Raw genomic sequence first — 27,299 nt, forward strand, 5'->3', positions numbered from 1 at the left:
ACAAACGGAGTACTTTATTTAAAAGTCTCCATGAGCATTTAGACATTTGTACCACTGACTAACCAGTCACGCGATTCCTGTCTCGCAAAGCTTCTTGGGTTGCTGCTACAAAAAGTCGGTGACTGACTCTTTCATGTCATCGTTCGACACGAATCTGGTTCCCTTGAGCTGGCTTTTTATTTGCCCCAAAATGTGGAAGTCTCAAGGCGACAGGTCTGGGCTGTATGGCGGATGTTGCAGCGTTTCCCACTTGAAGTTTGCCAGTTTTATGTTAACGACATCAGCGACCTGGAGACGGGTATTGTCGTGGTGCAAGATGACCCCATTCGTCTTTTTTCCATATTGTTTGTTCCTGATTGTGACACACAGCCGATCTGGCGTTTCACAATATCGGAAACAATTGATAGTCTCTCCAGGTTTAGCAAATTCAATCAGTAATGGCCCCTGACGATATAAAAAAAAGTCAACAACACCTTTCCGGCAAAAATGACTGCCTTTGCCTTCTTTGGCGGTGGTGAATTCTAATGTTTCTACTGTAAGCTTTACCGTCATGTTTCAGGCTCGTAGTAGTGACACCATGATTCGTCTCTGGTCACAATTGCAGACAAGAAGTCGTCACCCTCATTGTGATAGTGGATCATATCAGTCAAGGTGGCGCCGAGCCACTCCGTCTTCTGGCAATGGTTCCTAATCTTGGCATCCATTACACACAGAAGAGCCGATAACCGAGATGTTCAGGAAATATAGTGTGAACCGAATCGTGACTGATGTTCACATGCTCTGCCAGTTCCTCGATGCTTATCCTCCGTTCCTGTCTAACCAGCTCATCAACCATTGCAATTATGTTGGGGGTGATTGCACGGTGGCTTTGGCCTGGTCTTGGATTGTCTTTGCAACTTTCACGTCCTTCTTTGAATCGTTTGCTCCAATCCTTCACAGTCACCAACGAAATGCAATGTTCAACGTACACTGCAGCCATACAGCGACTAATTTCTTTTTGGGAAACACCTTCAGCTGTCGGAAACCTAACTAACCCCGCTGTTCAATTTTTGGAGAGTCCATTATGTCAAGCAACCATGTTCAACCCAGCGTATGAGAGCATTAAAGAACATTTATCCTCACACCTGCGTGTCACTTTTGTAAATGAGAGATGCCTGTGTGCTATGCGCATTCCTCGCAGAAAATGAACCAAACCATTATTGCGCTGGGTGGGTTGGCTCACTTTCATTTGGCTCACCCTCATACATTAGAAATGTGAAGATACAAAGAATATACGAATGCGAAGATACAGCTTGCTAAAGGCAAACCTGCAACCTGCGCGTGTACAGTCGGGTGCTCCGCTTCTCCCGCTGGCCGCCGTCTTTTTCTCGCCGTAGGAGGCTTTGCACTTCCGTTTTCCGAAGGCATGCTTCTTTTAAAATTTCTTTTCGAACGAGCGACGATCCATCACTGACCTGGGAGCTTTCATAAATCCGAATTCTGCGAGTGTCAAACGAAGAAACACGCCGGCGTGGTTTTCAAAGCAGACAACTGCGGTCCGCTGCTGCAGCAGCAACCAATGGCGAGACGCCTTTCAGCATGGCAACCAATCGGAGGCCCGCTTTCATCGCAGGGCCTGTGTGACCGCCTCTAGCAGACCCGCGCTTCTTTTGTGTTTGTGTGTTTGCTACAAGATGGCGACGACCGAAGAATTCAGAAACGGAATGGCGAAACTTCGAGCTTTCGAATGATACCAAAATGGCGGCGTTTGGTGGCGGGAAAGACGAGTTCGGGCTCCGCGAGCTGCGGTGATTTTACGTGATTTAGAGCTGTTTTCTCACCCTACGCGCTGATAAATTAATTTTTTTCGGGCACTTTTGGTGCGTTTTCAGCCAAATCATTTTGAAACAATGTAGATTAGGCATCGCATATACCGAAACGCGTCGTTGCCAAAAATCGATCTTTTTTTTCGATTTTCGCTAACTGATCCCCGCATCCCCCCTTAAGGGGGGACACCCCACTTAAATTTTTATTTTTTATTTGTGGCCACAATTTGATAAAACTTCCATCACTTATGTATTTTGACATGCTGATTTCAAATATTCAATTTGTTTTCCCATGCAACAAGTACTTTTCAAAATATAAGCAATTCATGTTTTTTTGCATGGACTAATTTGGAGGCAAGTTCTCTCTACAATGCTGGCTGTTAATGAAGGAGACTGGCACATCAAAATGATGTTGAATGATCAGAGGTTGCAGTGCTACAAGAATGAATGTTCTAAACTGATTTATGCCGAAGTTACAGCATGTCAAACTTTTGTAAGCAGAAGGCATTAGTGAAACCCTGGAGAAATTATTACTTTTTCAAAATTTCTGTAATGATATTTGTTCACATTTTAGGCCTACTGCACTCCAAATTTGTCCACCTTTCTGATGAAAAAAGAATTATTGCAATAAGATGAGTAGAACCAGAGATATCGTCACTCCAAAACTACACTACCATCAAAAATGTCGTTTTGAGAAAACGAGAAAAACATTTCAGGACATGTTCATAGTGATTACGGCAAATGCTTGAATACTAAATTGATCAAGGATGATACAGGGGTCCAACCAGGCAAGAATGAAACTTTCGCTTCTTTAAGGGGGACACTAATTCAAATAATGTTCATGATGTTTTCCATCAATATTCATGAAACCTTCCATTCTTGTTAAGACTTTTGTGCTGATTTCAAATATGTAATTATTTTTCCAATAGGCCATTTAGTTCTGAAGATAAATGGAATTCATTGTTCATAATTTGCAGAAACAATAGGGGGGGAAATGCGCTACGAAATTCGTATTGGCACTGCCTGGGTACTAGAAAACATAAGGAACATAATGGTAGGAATACTACTTTGAAATATCAAATATTAGTAATTTTATAGCAATTCAATCTTTACTGTTCGAATTGTGGCTACCCTACTGTCTGATCTAAAGCAGAATTGAAAATTTTTAAAGCATAAATTCCAAAATCTGGCCCTACATTGTGTACAAGTGAAAAGTCGGTGTTTTGAGAAAACGAGAAAAAAGGAATACATTCACTTTTAATCAAAAGTGCAGAAATAATTTTGCATTACTTTGCAGTGAAAATGGCTAAAAGCTACCAGGAATGTAGTCGCTCTGACCACGGCCACCCAAATGCGGCAAAAACATCGTTTAGCGCCGTTCGCCGATTCCCGGTGACTTGCATCGCGCGCGCGGCAAGGTTGTTCACGAGGGTCGAGCTCCATGCCGACGCGATATCGCCGCGACACGCGCATGTGATAACGATCTTTATGGCGAGGCCAGATTACCGTTCGCTTTTGCCTTGACATCAGTCCGCTTACGGAGTCCTACTGAGGAAAGCGAAGCCTGCCTCAGCGTCGATTGGCGCGGCTGCAACGCCGTCGGCGCGAGTGTGCAAATCCAACACCCGCTTTGTTGCTGGCGTTGACGCAAGAACTCGAAGTTTTTTTTGAGCATTCATCTCCCTCTGCAACAAATCCGCACGCTGCAACATTGCAGTGTCACGCCGAACGCGGCCGCTGTCCGTAACGTTTTCATTTCTGAGCTGGCTAGGCCTACTTCGGCATCGTCCGCGGTTTCGGCATCATTTGCGGTTGGCGGCGAGCTACTCTCAAAGCTTTCAGAAGGAATGGAGCGCTTTTGAAAGTTATAAGCTGATCGCTTCTTCTTTTTGCCGAACTTGTGCCTCGTGGCGAACTTTCCCGGTGGATCGGACATCGTTGGGCGTGGTGCCAACAAACCTACGAGACGCGCAGTCGCGTCGCCTGCGGAGTGGAGCAGACGATGGGAACCTCGCGCAGCCAACCACAGCGCGCGTTTTTGGTCACGTGCGCTAGTCAACGAATCGGATCGCGCGTTCGGGCTTTTTTTCTCCCCGGATTTCAACGTCACTGGCGTACCGACGGAGTCACTTTTGGCGGGAAATTAAAGAAGGAAGGCTGCTCTTTCCAACGAGACCAAGATGGCTGCGATCGCGCGCGTAGAAAGAGCTACGCGCCGCGATAAAAAGGGCTGTTTTTGCGCGGAATTCAGCTCACAGTGATGTTATAAATTGATATTGCGGTCGAAATACTCTTCCCCGAGATTCGAAACTTGGTGAATTAAAGGAATATTAGCTGTAGATGTCGAAAATTTCGTTTTCAAAAAATCGATTTTTTCGCAATTTTTTCGCCGCAAAGAGCCGTGTCCCCCCTTAAACATTCCACGTCAACTTAGTATTTGCCTTTAGTGTCCCTTTTAAATGTTTCTTTTAAATTTTTAAAGTTTTCTTTTTCCAACAGGGTAACATTACACGACAAGAAGCAGTAAGCATGATTCCACCTCTTCTGCTAGACGTCCAGCCCCACCACAAGGTTGGTCTTCTTTTTAACCATGTGTTGTAGCTCAGTGACTGGAATTCTGCTGCTGAACACAAGGTCACAGGATTGATTTCCATTTTACCAGCCACATTCTGAGGAAGAAAAATGCATAGACACTTGCCTAATTTGATTAAGGTGCATATAAGGGGCTCTAAAGAAAAACGCTAATATCATTGTAAACTGGTGAAGTATTCTTTGAAGAGTATTTTCATTCTTCTTGGCAAAAACATTGATTACTAGCAGAAGAAATGAAGGCCAAGCCTTCCTCTCCTGAATTTTATGTCCAAACCCCATTGGCAGTTCACTAATGTGATGTTATTGATTTTAAAGTATGTTATCATATTTGGGCTGTTTTACCGAAGAAAAACTTGTCCAGATTTCCCAGGTGGAGTTTGGTTAATTTAAAATACAGTGCAATCCTTCTTAACTAACAAACAAGTACAGTCGAGCCTCATTGATACATTCCTGTTTGGTCTGTTTTCCTAGCTCTTACGCTCTGAAATTCTGGGACCGCTTAGTTTTCATGAAGTTATATGTGTTAGCTTCCTATTTGTTCATTTCTCTTCGTGGTTGTTACGTTTAAAAACTGGCGATGCATCAACGGTGCAGCATCGTCTGTCGGGGGATGCCATTGTTGAGCATGCTAAAGCACAAATGGGAGCCCATGTCAGCTATCGTAAATATGTGTCCTCGAGTAATGGCATTGGGACATCTGAACTGCTGAGCCTGTCGGACGTGTCGCTGGTCCCAACATTGCTTACAACGTTTAAAGCCAAGAAGAGGTGAAAGAAGGCACAAGCGGTTGCCTCATAGACAGGTTCACAGGCACTGTCGTTGCCTTGTGCTCTTAATTCGGTTTCTTATTGAAACCGCTTCTGTTTCGACCCTAGCATTCGACCCTAACATTCGACCCTAGCACCAGATGGAAATCACAAGCTTCATTTAGTGAGATTCACAGCTACAGCTGCTCCAAAAGAGTGTTTGATCCCTTTATGAACAAGTGCCACCTGCAGTCAACTAACAAAAAAAAGAAAAATTTTCTTGCCGAGTTTGCTTTGATTCCGGAGTTATTGGCTAAATGCCTTTGGCCAACACTTAGTGATGGGCAGCAAAAGTAATTTGCTGGATTAGAGCAGGAACAGACGAGGAAGAAGTTTTGTGCAGGACTCGCTTTCTATTAAAGGCACGATCAGTGGTGAAAAACAGGTGCAAAGTCCCCGGCTGTAGTGGTATCACACAAGTAATGCAGAGGAAATGCATTGTGCACCTCTGTTTCACATCCGATGAAAACAGTCTGTGCAAGTTCCATACAAAGCCATAGGTGGCTTGGGGTGAAGCTCGCTTTCTGTGTTCAGCCGGGTGTCGCCCACAGGCAACAAATCTATCGTTGAAAAAGTTTCCACAATACATTTCTTTCCTTTTATTGAACATTCTTATTTTCAGTGTATATGCACACTTTGATAAAAAATAAAGAATTTCTTCAGGTGTTTTTATATCTTGTCCTTAAAGGTTAATGTTCAATCTAACTGCCAAGCAGTGATAGCAGGCATTATTTAGCAGGTTTTCAATAGTTTGTTGGGTTTCTATTCAACTTAAAATAAAGCTTTGTGTGAGAGTAGCTTTTTTGCCTCATCTGTAGCATTGCTGCAAGTGTTATTGGATGTTATATTTTCCCGGATTATGCATTCCTTTTCCATGGTCCCCTAAGAAACATATACACAGGGTTCTACTGTAACTAAACCAAAGGACAAACTGTCAAAATCTATAAGATTACAATTGGATGGTGCTGGAACTTCAAGGAAGGCACCGTCTATCTTTGGCTTTGCCTCTTTTCTGGCTTCCCAAGCATCTGTTTATGTTTAGAGTTCCTCTGAAAACATAATTTAATAGTATAGCTTAGCTTAATACTATTCCTATTTAGTGTCACATTAAAAAACCTGGGTTGTCCATGGTAATCCAAGCGCCATGTTTTTTAGGCAAGTGAATAACTGGGCGTAGCAGCATTTCCACAGAGCAGTCAAGGCTCAAACGCCATGAACTCTGCACCCGTCAGAGGTTTGGCGATGTGGTGGTGGCACACAGCATCCATATTTGCTGGAATCACCTCCTAGTGCAAAAAGAGCCATCCTGGCGACTCGAGAGGAAGACAGATCGAGCTGGTCATGGTATGGTTTTGGATGTTGCAAGTGGACTGTTCAACAACTGCCGCAGCATTGGTCCGTAGACTAATGTGCTTAATGGCATAATTCACAGGCAATGTCTGCGCAACAACACTGTAGGGTCTTTGGGTATTAAAACAAAAGTTTTGTTGAAAGGCTGGTTGGAACGGCTGGAACCCAAAGCCATGTCAGAGAGTTTGGGTGAAAGCAATAAAGCACGGGTCACCATCACGACAAGGTTTTGACTGCCGTTTGCTGATGACCGTGAAGGAGTGGCCAAGCTTACAGCATTCCTCAGCATAATGGGCAGCTTAACAGATTGCTGTACCCTCATATGTGCTGGGCATTTATGGAAGAATGGTGTCAGGTGTAGTCAAAGGTTGGTGGCCTTACAAGAGGAAGAATGGCCAAAAGCCTGTAGTAATCTGTGGTGCAGTGTTCTAAGTTATGAAAGGCAGAATGAGTTCTCAGTTATGGTCAGACATGATGTATTTGAACAGCATCTCGTCAATTATTTTCAATTTCTGTTCCTTTTGGTAAGTGCAGTTCTTCTGCACGGGCAGCCACAATCCGTAGCTCGCAGTTCCTTTTTTTTCTCTCTCTTGCACTGTGCCTCTATTTATGGCTTTATTGCACCGGCATAGGAGTGTTTGGGAAGTGTTGCTCTCCTTTGGATGCTTGCAGTCTGTAAAATAAAGGTTTCTTTATCCCTTAGCTGTAAGCTTGCCTTGTCTGCTGTCAATAATAGTAAGCTGATGAATACTTGTAGATTACTGTCAGTTGCATAAGGGCTGCCCCTGCTAGGAAAATCTGTGGTACATGCCTCTAAGCTTCACATTGGCCAAGGCACAGCCACAGTGCCACCTTGTAGAAGAAAATTGGAAGAGGCCATTGACCTACAGTCGCCAATCTCGTATACCAGGCTATATGCAGCTTATTTGCACTGTGTACTGCATGCCAGCACACAATAGATTTTACTGGTGTATTTGGCAGTGTAAGGGTTGAGGGTCGTAGAGAGGAACTAGGTGAACAGGGTTTATTTACAGTATTTACAGTTTAAACAAGAGATACATTTACAGAGTCTAGCGTGACTCCCAAATGGAGCACTCAAAACGAAGCATACAGCATATGAGCACACAGCTCACGAGTACATTGACGAGCACAGAGCACGATGACGAGCACACTGTAGCAGCGACAAACAGCTGCTTATAAACACTCCGTTCAACGTCATCGTAGACTACCCGCCTTTTTGGAGGAGGGCTCACACACACGTACGCACTTTCACTGCCCCCCTGCGATGGCAGACGACCTTCGCAGTACTCGGAGCTGACTTCACAACGCGGCCATCATGGTGTCCATTGTCTTGCGTCCCCGTAGCCAGGTGGTCACGCCCGACCCCAGCCGGCACCTCTAAATTCCAGAGCTGCCTTTCTCCTGTAGTCGCCACGTGTGTCAGCAGACTGACGAATCCTGGGGCCCCCGCACCGCAAAGCACCCTTTTGGGGGGTGGGGGAGTGGGACTCTTTTTGATGCCGTAGTCCGCAGTTCTCTGAAGTAAGTTCATGGTTGGTTAGCGCTGTCCTCGCTGGTTCTCTGAAGGGCACCCCCACTGCAGATCGATCGAAACATGTGCAGCGGGCTGAAATAGCTTTGCAGAGCAGTACCCCTGCAGGCCGATCCTAACAGCTCCTCCATGGCCCGGAAAATCTCGCCTGGCCAGTGCTGGTAACCGCTGGGCAGGAAGAGAATGGCTGGCGAGCAATACGATGGCTTTGCTCTCTGCAACCCCTGCGCACTTGGAATGCCTTCAACCATCTCACAACAACTGGCACAGAAGATTCGATCCCGGCAACACAATACCACTCAGCGTGCAAACGCCCGGAATCAGCTGTTAACACACCAGGCTTCCTATAAAAATTTCAATGCAAGCCACTCAACTGGGAACCCCTAATTTTGCCCCAAAATTTCGTGCCGCCAAAACGAGCGTTCACGTTCCCGCTGAGTTTAACCAGATCTGACTGTCGTGCTGCACAAGAGCAAAGGTTTACACAGAACTAAACCGAAGGCTCTCAAATACCAATACCCAAACATAACTTAAGCAGCCTAACTTCACAAACAGCCTGTTCTTACCCTATCGCAGTGGCGTACTTATCTCACATACTGTTGCCACTGAACAGTCTGGTCAACTCCACAGGCACGTAATCACAATCGCGCTAGCTTTGTGGTCACTTTTCAGAACGCGCTCTTGCATCATACTCAGTTTTTATTACGCTTACTCACATTTGTTCCTTTAGTCCACACAGGACACGTTCCTTAACGAACAACCAAACTTGCGTAACTTATGCAACACAGAGGAACCTTTAAACAAATGTGTCTTCTAATAACTAGCTCCACGCACGCTTACTAGAGAAGTCAGAACACGGCTGCCCTCAACACACACGAGCAACCCAGTCATAAATCTGCTTCCTTCCGTCCTCTGGCGCCTCGTGCTGGCCGGTACACATCTCGTCGGCCTGGATCGGTCTCTTACCCGCACAGTCTGAGTGATATTTATTTAAATCAACTCTCACTTTGCCTCGACTGGCGGACAGCTCAACCGACTCTTGAACAATGCAGCAGACGTTACTCGAGCTATGTAACTCGAACTCTTGCGAATTGCCCTCTACTGCATCGCCCAGCTGACGCTGTGCATCTGCACACAGCTCGTCGGTCATTATCGCTGTCTCACGCGCACAGTCTGAATGATTCTTAACTAAATCATCCCTATCTTGGCTACCTAGACTGGCGGAGAGCTGCACCGATCCCTGAACAATGCAGTTGTCTTCTCTTGAGCTACGCAGCTCGCAATCCTGGGAACTACTCTCAACTGCATCGTCCAGCTCGCACTTCACTTCGGCACACAGATCTGACCTGACATGGGTGCTCACGTCTGTCGGGTCAGCAGTACTCTGTACTTCGCTAGCAACCTCGCTAACATTACAAGCGACACACACGCGCGGTGACTGTGCTAATTCATTCGCAGCTGGCCTAGCTGTCTCTACAGTGCTCTGTTGGCACAGCACCTCGTCGCTCTCACTCTGGCCTTTAACGGCCTCTGCTGCCACTAAGGCATCGTTAGCTGCTAGCACTTCGAGTTCACTTGTGAACTTGCTGCTAATCTCGCAGGTGCTACTACTCCTTCTCTCTGCTTTCGACCAAAATCTGCTGTCGACTTCCTTCCACTTTCGCTGTGTTACAGATTTCTCAAGCCGCTGTTGACTTTGCTCGATTAACTGCTCAAAACCTTCAATCTCTTGGTTCAGTGCATCAATGTACTGCCCCGTTACTTCTGTTAGGCCTTCTTCCTGCGAAATACATTTTAGTTCCTGCCTAGCTTCTTCCTGTTTTTGCCTAAATTCCTCCTGTTCTTGCCTAATTGCTTCCTGTTCCCGTTTCTTGCTTAGAATTCGTTTGCCCATTTGTTCTATGAATTTCAAATCATTGTCACTTTCGAGAATGGTCTTACAAATTTCTGTTTCCGTCAAGTCTTCCTCTACGTCTACCTCAATCTCTTCACACAACCACAACAGGTCAGCTCTCGTCAAACACAATAGGACCATGGTCGCCACTTTAAGCTTTGGCTCTGCTGTCACACAATACTTGCTGCGATATTCACGCAAATCAGAATACAAGTAAAAGATCCCCAGTGAATCAAGTCTACAAACACAGAGAAATTGAAGCCTGGTAAATCTTACAGCCAAAACCAAACGCTTACCCACTGAAGCAGCACCATATCACCAGTCCTCCGCCGTATCCAGTCAGTTGCAAGAGGTGGTCAATCCCAAGTCACCTCCAACTTGATCAGGATACCGGTCGGTCACCATGTGCCAAAGTCCGTCAGCTGCTGTTGCTGTCTCCGAGTCGTAGGCCGATCCCACCGCTGCCACCAGATGTAAGGGTTGAGGGTCGTAGAGAGGAACTTGGGAGGAACTAGGTGAACAAAGTTTATTTACAATATTTACAGTTTAAACAACAGATACATTTGCACAGTCTAGATTGACTCCCAAATGGAGCACGCAAAACGAAGCATACAGCATACGAGCACACAGCTCACGAGTACATTGACGAGCACAGAGCACGATGACGAGCACACTGTAGCAGCAACAAACAGCTGCTTATAAACACTCCGTTCGACGTCATCGTAGACTACCCGCCTTTTTGGAGGAGGAGGGCTCCACACACACATACGCACTTTCACTGCCCCCCTCCGAGGGCAGACGACCTTCGCAGTACTCGGAGCTGACCTTCGCAACGCGGCCGTCGTGGTGTCCATTGTCTTGCGTCCCCGTAGCCAGGTGGTCACGCCCGACCCCAGCCGGCGCCTCTAAATTCCAGAGCTGCCTTTCTCCTGCAGTCGCCACGTGTGTCAGCAGACTGTGCCGAATCCTGGGGCCCCCTCACCGCAAAGCACCCTTTCGAGGGGGGGAACGATTTTTGATGCCGTAGTCCGCAGTTCTCTGAAGTAAGTTCATGGTTGGTTAGCGCTGTCCTCGCTGGTTCTTTGAAGGGTGCCCCCACCGCGGGTCGATTGAAACACATGCAACGGGCTGAAATAGCTTTGCAGAGCAGTACCCCTGCAGGCGGATCCTAACAGCAGGCAACAGAAAGGGGTCAAGCTTCCTCCAAGACTCACTTTGAAAACAAACCTAGTGCAGTGTTCTTCCGTTAATTTGACCATGATTGGATACACAGGATTTATAACATTATCTGGTAGGTTGAATTAAACAAGATACAGAAAAAACAGCAAAACACACACCGATTCATTTGGCATTATTTTCCCGACTCTAACATGCCCCCGAATCAAATGCTTTCTATGTGTTCAAAGTGGAAAACGAACATAGCAATGACGTTAAAGCTTGGAAACAAAGTAAACATCGGATGTGATTTTTTAGCAAAAGAGGGGGGGCGGGGGTCCATAATGTGTTATACAACGGCGGACTGTTTTCTGAAGACAGCTTCGTTTCTGCAATCTACCTCTATTATGCAGTAAAGCATACAAATGCTGCAATGGCAGTTTTGGTATTATGTTTGATTGTGTTGTGCAGGCAATTTTCGGCCCAATTTTACTGAAAACAAAAGACAGAAAAGGCGCATGTTAGAATCAAGTAAATACCGTAATCGAACATTGTGAAAACATTCACTGTCTAAGCTCCACTGAGATAGACGCTGCCACTAAAGGGGTCGCTATTTGGGTCATCATAGGGGTCAGGCACATGCGTGCTGACTGGTCAAGTTCTAATTATATGGTTAATGCCAAATTTATGATCAAAATAACAAAAGTTCGGCCCCATAATAATGCATGGGCACTGGCTGGGACCTTCGGCCTTGATTGAATTGACCAAGAAATTGAATTAACTCGAGTCGAATTAACAGAAATCTACTGTGATGTCTTAATGTTGCAGCTGAGAGCCTTACTCTCATTGCTAGCATATTTTACTGATCTCTGTTTTCATAGGAGAGTCAGCATCAGCAACACAAAACATTATTGTTGCAGGGGGAAAACATTTAGGACATTTATTCTTTTGCCACTCTTTGTTTCTTGCTGGCACTTTCAGAGCCGCCACGGCGGTGCAGTGACTGTGGCGTTCAGTTGGTGAGCAAAAGGTTGCATGCACCATTTTCAGCCATGGTGGCTGCACTGCCAATAGCGCAGGAATCCAAAAACGTTCACATAATAAGCATTAGGTACACATTAAAGGACCTCAGATGGTCAGCCTAGAGCCATCCTCTATGCAAAAGTATTGCAAATTTGGTGAGCTAGAAGGTATTCTCGATGATCAGTTTGCAAGAACACAAATACAAGGATCGACAAAACACAGTGCTTTTCCAGCGCTTTCAGTTTTTTTATTGGTCTTCCTGCAGGCTGATCATAATAAACACCCTCTGCTACGGTGTCTTGTCTCTAGGCTCCTGTCGAACGTCGAGCCCTGTCAATCCAAAATTTATCTAGCTATTATCAGGTGCCTTAGTAGTTTGTGCTGTGTATCTCATTGTTCTCTTATGTCACCCATGTGTAGTTGTGCTGCATACCTCAGGAAAATGTGGACATGTTTATAGAAGCGTTTTTTATTAGGAAGGTTCAGTTTCACAGCCAAGATTTTGTGTGAAGCTTTTTTCAGTTGTTGCACAGCAGTGAAAATGGATTGCATTGCGCAGGTTCTGGACATGTGTGCTGCTCCTGGCTCCAAAACAGCTCAGGTGATGGAGATGCTGCATGGGCATGTGAACACGATCCCAGAAGGCGTTGTGGTGGCCAATGATGTGGACAACAAGCGCTGTTACATGCTGGTGCATCAAGCTAAGCGGCTACACTCCACCTGCTGCCTTGTTACTAATCATGATGCAGCTGCCATGCCAAACATGTACCTTTCCAAAGAGGCGAGTAATTGCGTGAGACAGCACATGGCATTTCTTTTTGTGAAAAAGCTTTAAGGTTCTGCGAGTGGCCAAACCAAATGCACACTTGAGCAAATCTTTTTGTTACAGTTTTGATATAACGAAACCCCCGCATGCCACATCCGCGCTATACGGAATGACATTGTGGCAGCAGTGTGCATGACTCGTCACTGTGCAATTCACAGGCCCGCAGTCCATGCTGAACATGTTTACTTTGTGCTCCAAGACCGTTCCCATGTGGATTTTAATGATCTGCAGGCTGAAAGTCACATTTAAATCTAACAGCTTCTTTCCGGTTGACTGATTTGCTAATGTATCATGGTTGGCTGTTTAAACTGCGCATTGTAACAGACACACGTCCAAGCACAGTCACACGTGATTTTCAGTACAAGTGCATTGATGGCAGCACGGCACAAAGCCACAGAGGCTGGTTTCTTCCCTGCTGCGTCAATTTCTACCTTATCCTGTATAAAAACACACATCAAGCACTTCAATGCCTGCGAGGCACACCACGGTCTCGCGGCTGGACAAGGCAAGCAACACAGACTTTTAGGGTTAGCGTTGGGCTCAATATTTTAAAGACCATTCTGCAATGTCAAGTGCTTCGATGTGTGTGCGCAAGGCACATCGTGAGTGACATGCGACATTTATATGCACAAACTAAACCAATTTTGTGCAAGGAACGCTTCGTTTGCATTAAGATGCAGTTTTGTGGCGCAGAAATCTTCATGCAGGTTCTATGTGGTAACTATGGTATACCTGCGGCATTTCATGTTTGGTCAGTCTGGGTACATGGCAGTTGCAAAATGTATTTTGCATTATGTGTGCTCGAACCCATAATGCATCCCACCACATGGCAATGGGAAGCAATGCTGTCCAGCTCCAACTCCTTGGACCAGCTCAAACTAGTCGACTGAGCAAGGGCGGCTAAGGCCACTGGACTGAAAGGACCACCAACTGCAAAGCAGAGAAGCTAGCCATGCTCGCTTTGCTTGTTCTGAATATAGTCTATTCTCTCCCTCTCTCTCTCTTTTGACAGTACAGTAAAACCTTGGATGATCCGATCCCATTACGTACAATTTCCCGGCGCCAATGTTTACGATCAAGAACAAAAAAAAATGGACTGAATTGTGTTATGCTTATTTTTTACCTGTTCATACGTTCCTGGAAAGCATGATATTTTGGCACCAATGTTCAGTGCATTGCTAAACTGTGATCGTATGATACGTTTCTCGGCAGCTAGGTTGTATGTAAACAAGAAAATGCGCGAGGCGCATGCGATCGACAACAGTAGCCTCCTGCTGTGGCTGCTTCACTGCAATACTTGCCTGTCCATATCACGTGAAAACGACAGCATGCACACAGTTTCTTATTTTGGTAACAGCAAACCTCCTCCTGGGTCGTCGCACGCCACCTTCACAGCTATCGCCACCAACCCTATTGCAATAAGCATCTTCACCTATCTGTTTTACAGCGTGTGGGGCATAGTGCTGTTGGAAGCATACTGCACATTTTTAATAGACGATAACCCAAATGTGCTACCATTCCCTGCCGCAGACTGTGATCGCATACCATATTTACTCAAATCTGGGCCGGCCCCGATTCTAAGTCGACCCCCGAATGTTCGAAGCCAGAAAAATAAAAAAAACTTACCTCTAATGTAGGCCTAAGAAAAAAGTGAGGACAGCGTTCACAAAATGCAAACAGCATTTATTTAATATGAACATGCTGAGTTCACTCTACGTTACCATCGCTGCTTGCCTCGTCTATAGCCCAGACCACACGCATGCTTACGGACGCGTGCAAGCTTGCGTTCGCGTGCCCATGCATGTGCAGACAGTGTGGCATGGCTCGCATGCATCGAAACGCGGCGCAGTCTCAGTGAACTCCTCTCTGTTATTGTGCGCTTATTTTCCTTATCACTGTCATCTCCTCGCTGCGGCACATGCAAAAAGCATCCCCTGTTGCCCCAACGGGACACTTTTCTCATAGATGCTGAAGTCCCGCCCGGCTTGAAGGTTTGACGATGCCTCTGCGGCTAGCATAACTTTTCGTTTGAAACCGGCACTATAGTGACATCGCCTGTTTGATGTCATTACAATAACACCACGCCGCATGCCGATATGACACAGGTCAAAATAGCAATGTCGCTCATGTACTTCAGTTGGCTACTGACGCGACTAATAGAGGCTGCAATACTGACTTTTCTAGATGACGCTAGCTCTACACCATATTTATCACTTTAAATTGCAACCTGCGCATTCTTTAAAATCCTCAAATCTGAGCCGACCCTAGAGTTTGGCATATGATTATTCGAAAAAAAACTATCGGCCTAGGTTCGAATAAATATGGTAGTATGTTTTCCGGCCACTAGATCCCAGGTACACAAGAAAAGGTGCAAGGTGTGTGCGATCAGGAACAGTAGCCTCCCGCTGCATCAGTTTCCCCGCGATACTCGCCTACCCATCTGACGTGATAACGCCGGTGCTCACTCGGTTTCTTATTTTGGTACCAGCAAATCTCCCAGGTAGCCGCACGCCACCTTCACAGCTATCGCCGCCAACCCTATTGCAATAAGCATCTTCACCTATCTGTTTTACAGCGCGCGGGGCATAGGGCCGTCGGAAGCGTATTGCACGCTTTTATTAGGCGATGCTCCAAACACGCCGCCATTCCCTGCTGCAGGCCACGCGATGCGAGCGTCACGTTTCACTCCAATGGCATCCAGCATTGCTCACCAGGTCGATTTCGTTTGGGTTTCCTGTCACTGTCTCAAAACATTACACAATAGAAAAAGAACAAAATGTGTCTTGGGCTGTCGAAGCGTCACCATCTCGACGCGCATGGGTGTCTCGTACCTTGTGCTGCACCGATTCGCACAACGCTTCTGTTTATGTAGGTGTCAACTACAGTTGAGTCTGTCAGTTTCTTTAGTTACTTCGGATTGTACGTTTTCCCGGTTCGTACGTTCTTGCTCACGTTTTTTCCAAAAACACATGGACAAGGTTCTACTGTACTTCACAGCATTGCTGGCCATGCCTTGCAGGCGGTAAAGGAAACCCATTTAGAGTTCCTGTGATTTGTTCCTAAATTCAAGTGCTCGGTGGTCAAGCTACGATATTGGCAAAGTTGACATCAATTGAAGAAAAACAAACTCGGCTCAATTTCGAGGTAACTGATTTGAAAGCCCGGCTTTCGTCGCTTGAAAGCAACTTTGAAAACATTGATGCAATGCGCGCTTGTCTGAATACCGTTTGAAGTTCAGCAGCTTCAGGACCATACCACATTGTCAAGTATTGTAAAGAAGATTGATGATCTAGAAAAAAGAGACAGACAAAACAATCAAGTTTTTTACGGCCTGGCCAACCCGGGTAGTGACGAGATGGCAGTGAAATCGGAGGAATTGATTGCCAATCTGTGTAACAAATTTCTTAGTTTGTCTTCTGTGGGCATGACACGCGCCCATCGTATAGGCACGTTCTGCTCCAAAAAGAAACGCCCTGTGCTTGTTCAGTTCTCTTCATTCAGGGAACGCCAATCAGTTGTTACAAGGGTGCACATGCTGAAAGGGACAGGATTCGGCATATCCGAAGATTTCACACGCACCCTCCGAAAAAAAGCGCAAAATGTTAGCATACGCTAAGCAAAATGCCCAACAGGACACAAAGGCTAAACTGAAGTATGACACACTGCATTTGGGGGGGAGGATGCTGCAGTGGGACATCATCACTAAAACGTCATTCAGATATGACCTCGCGATGCACTTGATGTCAAATGGGCAATTAGTGTTTTGCTGATAAACTTCTCGAGCATAAAAAATGAAATTTATAACTTCCATTTTCTTCTTTCATCGCTTGACCCAAGTATTTCAAATGCCGAGGTGATTGCTGAAGGATATCAGTGCTTTTGACGCGATTGTAATGCTCACTGTCGTGGTGTGCTTATACTTATTCATTCTAATATAATGTGTGCCACTGGAATTTCCCGATACCGAGTGTGAAGCGGTTTTTTGTAGATCGCGTTTGGAGAATGGAAAGGTGCTTGTAATTGGCTTGTTCTATCGCCCGCCTGGTACGACCTCCGAGCCCCTTGAGCATTTGTACGATTACCTTGAAACCCTTACGAGATCACGTTATTCTTCGGAGTGATTTTAATCTGCCTGAGATTGACTGGTCATCCAACAACTCTCTAGAGATTCGGCCAGTGGGAGCATGTACTCTGAATTTTTTTACATGTTGGACCACTTCACACTTGAATAGCATGTTTGCGATGCTTCACATGGGGACGGTACAGTTCATGTTCTCGACTTGTTGCTAAGCAATACACTGATTGTTGTGTCATATGTGCATGTTTTACCAGGAATTAGTGATCATAAAATTGTAGTAGCTGACGTTCTTGAAAATGTGGTTGTCCCAAGGAAACCGCCAAGATCGATCTGTGTTCTAACTGAACTATGAGGCAATCATTTCGGCATTAGAAGCCTACTACCCAACATTTCATACTCTTGCTGAAGAAACGAGCATTGAGGAATTGTGGAACTTACTAAAAGAAAAGCTATACCACCTACGCGAAGTGTTTGTGCCATGTCGGGTCCTGTCAAGTAAGTGCGCCCAGGATAAACCGTGGTTCAATGCTGCGTTACGTTCCCTGGTTCGGCGTCATAAGCGGGTACAGTCGAACCCGACTATATCGAACCCGTTTACATCGAATTATTCTATATATCGAACAATTTCTGGTCACGGTATAGTTACAACAAGTATATATAGCAAAAATTACGCTTACATCGAACAAATATTACAGTGACTCCCGATATATCGAACGTCAAGCGGCGGAAAAGTGCCCCAGAAGTTGGCTTTCCCTCGCGGTAGCGGGGAAACCCGGCGGCGCGACTCCATCCAACCGCTCTCCCTACCGTGACCGCGCTGCCTCGGGCTGTTCAGGCGAGCCGTCGACACTCCCCCTGTCGCGCATAGTGGAGTCTATTAGGCCACATCCTCCCTCTTTCTCTATCATCTTTCACTTGCCACCCCCTCTCCCCTGACGATGCTTCGCCGTGCTCCCTCACGGGCTGCAGAATCAAGCGTCCGTCCTTTCTTTAGATCACTATCTAGCGACACTCCCCAGCAAAAAATGATCCTGGCCCGCCTACAGCGCTTGCTCAGACAGCCAATCAGAGGCTCTTGTGCTCTCTTCGTGCTAGATGGCGAAAGTGCGAGTTGTCTGGCTGCTTCTCTGGTTTATCGTGTTTGCGCCTTGTGGGCCTTTTCCCACAGTGTTGCCGTGATGAAGCGGCAGAATTCGCCTTTCATCGTGAAGCTCGAAATCATAAATCGCGTCGAACGCGATGAGAAGTTGGATGTCCCCGCAGCGTGAAAGATTCCGAGGAGCACTCTCGGCACGATTAGGGCTAAAGTGGCCAGACTCGCAACCCGGTGCCCATGGCGCCCGACGCGTACGCACGGCCGTGTACGAGGGCTTCTTCATACGTGCCGGTTTCCGCGTGCTCGGTGAGGACTGTAAATTCTGATGAATGCGACGAAGCCGTTGCCGGTGTTGCCGAAGTTTGGAGCGAGCTGTCAAAATTTTCGGGACATTCGAATCAACGGTGGACGAGTTAGTGAGTGCAGATGATGGTGTCACGACCACGGTAGAGCCCGGAAACGAAGACTACATCGCCGACATCGTGCCGAGCACAAATGAAAGTAGGCACATTGAGGAAAACAACTACGGTCCTTTGCCCACATCCTCCGAAGTGATTGGTGCACTCGCATTAGTCCGGCGCTTCTGCGCGAATGCAGAAGGTTGCGGCCTCAGCTGCTCCGACTCCTTAGACAACGTGGGGAAGTGCGTGCGTCGCAGGCAGCGGAATTGCCCAAGCAGAAGAAAATGCAGGACTAATTTATGCCAAACTAAGCTAGTTTCGTTAATAAAGTGATTTTATAAATGGTATGTGCTTTTATGACATCCAATTATTTAGCAGGCTTATATCGAATTATGCTCTATATCGAACTGATAGGCGTTTTTTTGCAAGTTCGATATAGCCGGGTTTGACTGTATATACTAAGTATAAGTACAAGAGAAATAAATTGCCCTCTCATTACGCTCTGCTCAGTGAAATAAAAAGTAATTCTAAACACATTAAGGATTTGGCAAAGAAGGCTTACTTTTCCAACCTCGGGCAAAAGTTAGCAATAGACTGTGAAGAGTTCTGGAAGTACGTCTGGCGAAATGACAGAGATGATAGCACCATCCCTGCCTTACAATACAATGGAACCATTATTGACAAAGATGAATCCAAAGTAGATTGTTTTGCTCATTACTTTTGGTCTGTGTTTGCCCCTACAAATAGGCAAGATATTGAAGTTTTGCATCCAATTCAAGTAGATCGCGTGCCCGCGGTGTCCTTTTTGTTAACGGGGGTTCATCGATTGCTAAATGATATAAAAGAGAGCAAAGCCAGCGGTCCTGATGATATCCCGGCTGCAATTCTCAAGCGCTGTTCAGGGGTGTTAAGTTTGTATCTTTGTCGGTTATTTCAATATTCTTTAAACCATGCTGCTTTACCCTGTGCCTCGAAGTTGGCACATGTAGTGCCTGTTCATAAGAGTGGGCCACGCAACGTTCAGAACTACAGACCGGTGTCATTAACCCTTTCAGGGTCAGTGCCGTAAATATACGGTGCCTGCGAACAAGTCCAAAATGGTTGATGCCATATATTTACGGCGCCGTCTGTATGAGTAAAAAGCGCGCTAATTTCCTAATTTTTTCTTTCCTGGCACGTCCTGCCACTATGTTGGGAATACAGGGAATTTTTTTTCTCACACCTCCCTCTCTCGGTTTTCGTTGCATGGTTTGTTTTAGAGCTACCTAGTTAGCTCCGGCACGTCTATGTACTACCGCTCGTGCAATGGTGTGCTGGCGGGTGGGCGGGCAGGCGGCGGTTTGAGTTTTGTTCCGTGGGCGGTTTCGGCTTCTTGCACTTGCAAAACTGATGGCTATCTCGTTACTAATCACTCAAAGGGCGGCTGCCTGTTTCTCGCTCGTTTAATGCTCACAGGGGTGAGCATAGGAAGGATGCTGCTGTGCATGCGTTTCCTTTTCTTTTTGGGGGGGGGAGTCTTGCATTATCTAATTGCCTCTGGTTGGTGATAAGATGAAGATCAGCGAAAGTTTGTCACACGTTTTGCTTTTTTGACAGGCAGACACCCACACAATTTTCTTGAGTGCGCTCACCTACGCGGTTCGATTACGCTATGGATGTGAATATTAGTGTAAGAACAGGAACGTTTCAGACTTGCGAAATATTCTCGTGTGCGCATATTGTGTAAGCCTTGAACTATAACAATGCATCAAATCTTTAATTCTTGTAAATTTATTTCCTTTCTTTATTGTTGTTATTCATGAATAAAGGGTACATATATACCAACGCAAAATATTCTTTTCTCACTTTACGGTCACCCTAAAAAAAATTACGGTAAAAGCTTTTGATGTTATTGTGCATGGCTTACTTATATCAAAGCTTAGAGTTTATATTCTGGATGAAGATGTGCTTAAACGGATTGCTGAATACCTCTCTTTCCGGCAGCAGTCTGTTGTTCTGGATGGTTTTTCTTTGGTAAACGCCCCATTCGCTTCCGGGGTACCCCAGGGATCAGTACTGGAGCCACTCTTATTCCTACTGTTCATTAATGACATTACGGATACCATCGCGTCATCGTTTCGAATGTTTGCCGATGACTGTATCTTATACAGGTTCATTAACGATCATAGTGACTACGTAGCTTTGCAGAATGATTTGGACATTGTGGCAACATGGTGTGCATGTTGGAAAATGTTGCTAAATGTGAGCAAATGTGTGCACGTCATCTTTATAAGGAAGCGCTCCTACCAAGAGCACACATATCGAATCCATGAGGCTAGTTTAGTTACTGCAAAAGAATTCAAATACTTAGGTGTTTTTCGCCTTGGACTTGCGATGTACTAGGCATACAAATTATTTAACAAATAAAGCCACGTCGGTGCTCGGTTTTTTTAGGCGGAATTTTCGTCCCCTACCCAAAGGTCTGAAACAACAATTGTATTTCAAGTATGTATGATCAACGCTCGAATACGCATGTGTATGTTGGGGCTCTTACACCTCGGAATTAATTAACAAACTTGAAAAAATAAAAACCAGGGCTGCCAGATTTGTCCTAGGAAACTATCACAGAAAATTCAGCATGGCAGAGGCTGAACATACTCTTCAATGGTCGGACGTAAAAACTCGCAGGAGAAACCTGCGTTTGAAATTATTTTATGGCATATACAATTCCCATACCGGCATTAGTCAAGAGAAATAAATGACACCACCTTCATATGTATCCCTAACAAAGGATCACCCTTTGAAAGTCAAGAAACTTGCTTTTAAAGGTGAAGTTTTGCGGTTATTATTTTTTTGTCCAGACAGCATGCACCTGGAATCTTCTGCCTGATGTTGTGTTAATTACATCTGTTGATGCTTTTTACACTGCTTTGAGTGTATAAATACCCTTCTACAAACTATTGTATTTCAAATGAAATCACCCCTGCTGTAATGCCATATTGGGGATGCAGGTACTGAAAAAATAAATACTGGAAAGCAGCATATTGTTAGCATTGTGCTGACAAGCTCTTGGCCAGGTTGCTGATGCTACTGGCTCCCCTTGACTCACGTGCCATCCACTCCTCGCCTCATGTCCCCTTCTCATGCCAAGGGTGTATAAGATCAAAAGTGAACTTAGAAAAACAACCTGAAGGGCTTGAAGTGTGTGTCCAACTCAGCAGCTCCTTAGCTGAAGGAAAGTGCAACAAAGAAGGAAATTACACCATTTTTAGTGTACTCTGTGTGTGGTCAAGGTTTGTTCCCCCTTCCTTTAATTTGGCTTACAGCATCCTTCAAATCCTTTAATTGTCCATGAAGTTTGAGTCAAATGTTCTGTACAAACCCTATGTTATTCATGGTATACAATTTAAAGTATCCTTTGTTTGATGTCCGAGTGCTTGTTTCTCATGATACCTTGCATTCAGTGGCTTCTTTGCGTGTTCTTTCTTTTTAGGATGGATCCCAAGAGGTTTTAAAATACGACAGAATCCTTTGCGATGTCCCTTGCAGGTGAGTTTTTTTTTAAATCTAAATTTCATCGGTATAAATCTAAATCTTATGGCCCTGCTGTAATGCCCTATGGGGCGATGCAGGTAACTAATAAATAAATAAATAAATAGCGTAAAAGTGCTCTTAGGTCAGGCTAGGCTGAAGTTGTTGCACTTTTTGCAGTATAGTTTGGAAAAAAGACATGCTAGTGCACAGTTTTGTCCATATTATATCCCGATCATGCAAGAAAGGAAGCATTGCCTGTCTGGTTATGCCTAGGCACTGGCTTAAGAGGCTGTGCCAGTGCTGATTGTTCCAGCATTACTGAATGTGGGGGTGGTACCGTTGACATTATAACTGCTTGCATAGCTGTTACAAGAACTTGTATACAGAAGGCTTTAATTAATTCTACTCTGAATAGTTAGATGGTTTGGTTAATTCAATCCCAACTGAAAGTCGTGGTTGGCGCTTCTATATTCCAATGGGCCAAAGTATTTATTTCAATCCTGAAGTTGGTCCTTGCCAGATAATTCGAACTTGACTGGTTAGCACACAAGTACTTGACCCAAATGATGGCCCTAATTGTGACCCCAATGGCTGCAGAGTCTTAGTGTTGCCGAGGAAGAGTGAGTGCATTGAAAAATGCTCTGCATGTGTTATCTCCTGCCGAAAAGTCCACTTGTGCCCTGCCTCTGGCAGATTTTGAAGGGATGACAGCTCACAATGAATGATTGTTGCATTTACTCAGTTCTAATGAGCACCTTTTTCTTTTCCAAGAAAATTGGTCCAACAGTTGGCTCTTTGTTACGACAGGATATGAAACTGAAACCACATTCCACGGCATTGGCAAGAGCCTATTGTGATAGCTAATGTTCTCGCTATCGCCATCACAAGATGGTGGCTGAGAAAATTTGTGTAGGATGGTGATGACATGCCGCTTTCAGGCCTTGATATGAATGTTCATTCTAAAGCTAGCTTATTTTACATGCTAAGCTAGTGGCAAAAATGTTGCATTACGTGGAGTGATGCAATTACTGCTCCAAATTGCTCCAAAAGGCAAATCCTGCTACATTTTCGTTAATATCCTCCAAAGCTGCTCCATAAGGTTTTCTGCTACATTAAAAAACAGAACTAATCTATCACATTTGAGACGCCTTACCATCAAATGTGACATCACCCATCACATGCACTCATAATGTACGCACATGGAGGAAGTAAAAGGTGAGCATAACATTAAAATGTGGTGGCCTGGCAGAGGTGTAAGCGGTGGAAAAAAACATTAAAAATTTCGGGAGAAAGCTTTGTTTTTCTTCGTCTTTTTTTTTTTAACCAATATAAAAAAAAAAGTTTTCCCGCAGAATTCTTCTGTTGCGATGCCACTACTTTCGACGTGTCTGAAAGCTTGGTCAAAAGAAGGCATTTGGGAGTCTGTGAAGCACCTGGATCCATCCACGTGGTGACAAGGACTTTGCTTTAACCAACCATTGAGCTCCCTCGCCTGTCGCATACTGCAGGTTCCCCCTTCTTCTGTGGCATGTGAAAGAAACTGGTCCGAGTTTGAAAATGTGTGCACCAAGCTACGCAACAGGCTCACAGAGGATCGCATGCAAAAACTTGTGTTTGTGAACTTGAATCTCAATGTACGTAAGGCTTTGTCCGCTGCACAGCGAAGCGTTGCCGCGTCAAGCGGAAATGAATCGGATACAGATTGATACACATGACGGTCTTGACACTTTGATGTGAAATTAATGCCTTGACGTGAAATCGTGCCTAGATTTCGAACCCGGAAGCTCTGCTGGGACTTTTGTGATGCATAATGTAACAGTTATATTCTTTTCAGTGTTAGAGAAATGAATGTCTGGTTTTTGATATCTTCGTGTGGAATCATATTTTTTTTCTAATTTTTCATATTTTTCTGGAAAAAGAAATGAAAGAAACCAGTTTTTTTCATGCCCCTCAAAATTTAATGAAATTTTATATCTCTAGGCCTGGCCATTGCTAAAATGGCACTTTCAAAGCTAAGAGGTGAGAACGCAGATGTCTTAATAATGTTTTATGGAAAATTGCCTTTTCGCGATGTGACTTTGACGTGGTTTCGTAAAGTGGGTATGCTATGGCTGAAAATTTAGTTGAAGCGAGGGGGGGCTACACGTGCGTGCTACCGAGCATGTGTCTCTTCGTTGCATTGCTGCTCGTTTTCTGGTTTCTGCTGGTGTAGCTTAGCGAGTGAGCACTGCTTGCTCCTAACATTCTTTCGTGGCCAAGTTCCCCAAATTTTTGTCTTTATGTGCACTTCTGAAGTGCCCACCGTTCTCGCACACAGCCTCATGCAAACTCGAAAGCTAAAGTAGAAAGTGGAGAGGTTGATGGTTATACTATCATCGTGATGGTGTAGTGGTCGTTCTATCGTCATTCCAGCTTCATCTAATTTTTGCCACACCACCGTCATCATTACTTCGTTGTGTATGGCATTTGCATGTTTCAGCACCACAACTTTATGTTGGGCTAAATGTTTCCTGGTAAAAATGTGCTTGCTTCTTGGTAAAATGGGCTTCCTCCTTCTGTAAACTCCCTTGCTTCTCTGAAAGGCAATTTTTACACTTAGAAATATGCTTTTAGATGCTGCAAAAGCCTGTTTTTCTGCTCCAGAATGCACTCCAAAAATCTGCTGCAAAACAGCCTTGGCCAATCACGTCACTGCAAGTGCTTTTGCTGCTCCGGAGATTTGCATATGTCGCACTGTGAACTGGAGAAGTGGTTAGTCTAGATGTGGGTTACTGTTAAGATTATGACTATAGCAGTACGGTATACTATAAGGTAGCACTTAAGTGGGTAGAGAAATGGAAAATATTAAATGGAATGTAGTCCACAAGGTGATATGATATGGTCCATAGACAGCAATAAAAAAAGCTATCTGAAATTGGCAATGGACATTAAGTATACATGAATTTCTATTTTGGGAATATAAACTCTGCAGGTTTCATCTTATATTTAGGGGTGTGCAAATATTCAAAAATTTTGAATAAAAATCGAATATTGTATATTCAATTGCGTTTTTGTTTGAAAACCAAGTAATCGAAATTTATCGTAAGTAAGAAAGGGAATATGTTGCTGGCTATCTGCATGCAGAGCTTCTGTCATTGTGAAATTCAGCACATAAGGTTAGCCCAGCCACCGGACCACTAAACTTAGCGGGAAAGCCAACCTCTCTGTGGCAGTGGTGACGGGTTTGCAAACAGCAGTGGAGGTAATTGCACAAAAGGGTCAAACTACAACAGGAATGCTTTTCTAAGCAAGATACAGCCATTGGGCAAGGTACTACGGCGATGCCTACCCACATGCAAACATGCCAAATGCACACTTGGTGTAGTGCATCGTGCTCCTGCTATAAAAATTTTAGCATAGTGATGGGTGATCAGTTGCAGCGATGTGTGCCATAGCTGGTCCCAGAACTTGTGCAAATCCCACGGACAATGAACAATCCCCTACAGGCATTACCAGGATGCCTGCATGCATTGCACTATGCTAAGTGGCTTTTTTCAAAACATATGAGTGCATGCATTACAGTCGCCAACCGTTTATTCGGACCTCACGAGGACTGCGGAAATGTCCAAATAAACAGGTGTCCGAAAAAGCAGATTAAGAAAAAAAAAAAATGAAATCCTTTATTTCCACGCACTTATTCGGGCTCGGCAGTAGGCTTGAAGAAATCGTGAATGCGCCATTGCACCCTGTTCCGTTAGCGCGCAATCAGATAAGCCTGAATCTCGGAGAGGGTCGTACGGTCACTATAGGTGACTGAAAGCACAGTCACTGCTTGTACACGCTCCGCATGCGACGGCAGCGTAGCACATGGTCCGTCATCTTCTGACTCGGAGTCATCGTACGGCGGTGCAACACAAAACCTGACGAATGATCTCGCCGTCGTCGAGTTCTGTGCATGTCAGTACAGCAGTGTCAGCACCTGTGAAACTGTCAAATGAGACGGTGTCAGGAATCGCAATGCAACCACTGCGCAGGTCTCGGCAGAACATTTTCCGCGTCAGTAGGGCGCACATTGGAAGGCGACAAATCTTAGGCCTCCTGGCACTTGCTAGCTGGCATTCCCCAGCGCAGTCTGCGCGGGCACTGTCGGCGCCATTAGACACTTGACGCGATGTTTCCATATGCCGCGTTGGATCACCGGAACCTCGACACAGCACACAAAGCAAACACCACCATGCTGACACCAGTCGCACAAACTAAAAACGTAGCCTGCTCGCAGCGTCGTGTATGAAGAAACAAACCAGCTGCTGTATTTTCTTGACCTGGCTTACTAAGCTGAAACCGGAACTGCTGTAGAACCACTCTACCGAACCAGGCAGAAACGATGATGATGAGCGGGGATTTGCAGTAGCGCCACTCCGTGGGGCAGCAAGGAGGCTCCGTTCAAAACAAGAATGACATTCAGCGAGTTGAAACATGCACCGGTCAGAGTCGGTGCATGGTGCTCTTGACCGAGTTGGCTCAAGGAGTGTCCGAAAAATCAGACGAGAGGTTGCAAGGTGTCAGAACTTTCGGCAGTTGTTATACATTATGGTCTATGGGGAGAATGGCGGTGCCGCGAAGCAGACCGAATAATCGAGCATGTCCGAATTTTTGGAGTCCTGAAAATCAGTCGGCGACTGTACTTACACATTCTTAGTTAAAGTTATACAGTTAAACCTCGATATAACGAACTTTAGTATACCAAAATTCTCGATATAACGTAGTTAACTTGTCATAACCTCTTGTCCACAAAGCACCATGTATTTAGAATCTTAATATATTGGAGTCTGTATGTGATTTCAATAAAATGGAATTTCACTGCTGCCACAAAGGAATGCCGAGACAGTAAATGGAAACTTCCGCAGACGCAGATGGTCAAATGATTGAATTACAAGCGGCTGCTTGGGAACACACCTTTCAAATCGTGCGCTGCACCAGAACAACTACCGAAGTGGAGCCGCATCATGTTCGATGTAAAGTTCAAGTGCGATAAGATCCTATCGCGTCAATTGCACTGTGTGCTTTAGGTGTGAGTGAAAGTGTGCAAGGGTGATACAAGAAAGATGGTGGCTTCATAAGTGACGCCTTGCCGTGCGAGTAAAGGGAAAGAGTGACGTGCGCTCGCATGCTGTAATGCGATCATGCGTGTGGGAGGGGTTGGGGGGGCCGAAGGGGGGCTTAATTTGC

At 45.2% G+C, this 27,299-nt stretch overlaps 1 protein-coding gene across 3 annotated transcripts in view; it reads left to right on the forward strand.

Annotated features, from left to right (window-relative positions):
- Nsun2 (tRNA (cytosine(34)-C(5))-methyltransferase Nsun2) overlaps positions 1–27,299 on the forward strand; it is a 162,008-nt gene that overhangs the window by 10,866 nt on the left and 123,843 nt on the right. For all 3 annotated transcript variants that reach the window (XM_055061851.2, XM_055061849.2, XM_055061850.2), the window contains exons 6-8: positions 4,305–4,376; positions 12,737–12,958; positions 22,051–22,106. In XM_055061851.2, the coding sequence (XP_054917826.1) occupies positions 4,305–4,376; positions 12,737–12,958; positions 22,051–22,106 (350 nt within the window). The remainder of the gene's footprint in view (positions 1–4,304; positions 4,377–12,736; positions 12,959–22,050; positions 22,107–27,299) is intronic.

This window comes from Dermacentor andersoni, chromosome 1 (genome assembly GCF_023375885.2).
Source record: "Dermacentor andersoni chromosome 1, qqDerAnde1_hic_scaffold, whole genome shotgun sequence".
In the NCBI taxonomy this organism is placed as follows: domain Eukaryota; kingdom Metazoa; phylum Arthropoda; class Arachnida; order Ixodida; family Ixodidae; genus Dermacentor; species Dermacentor andersoni.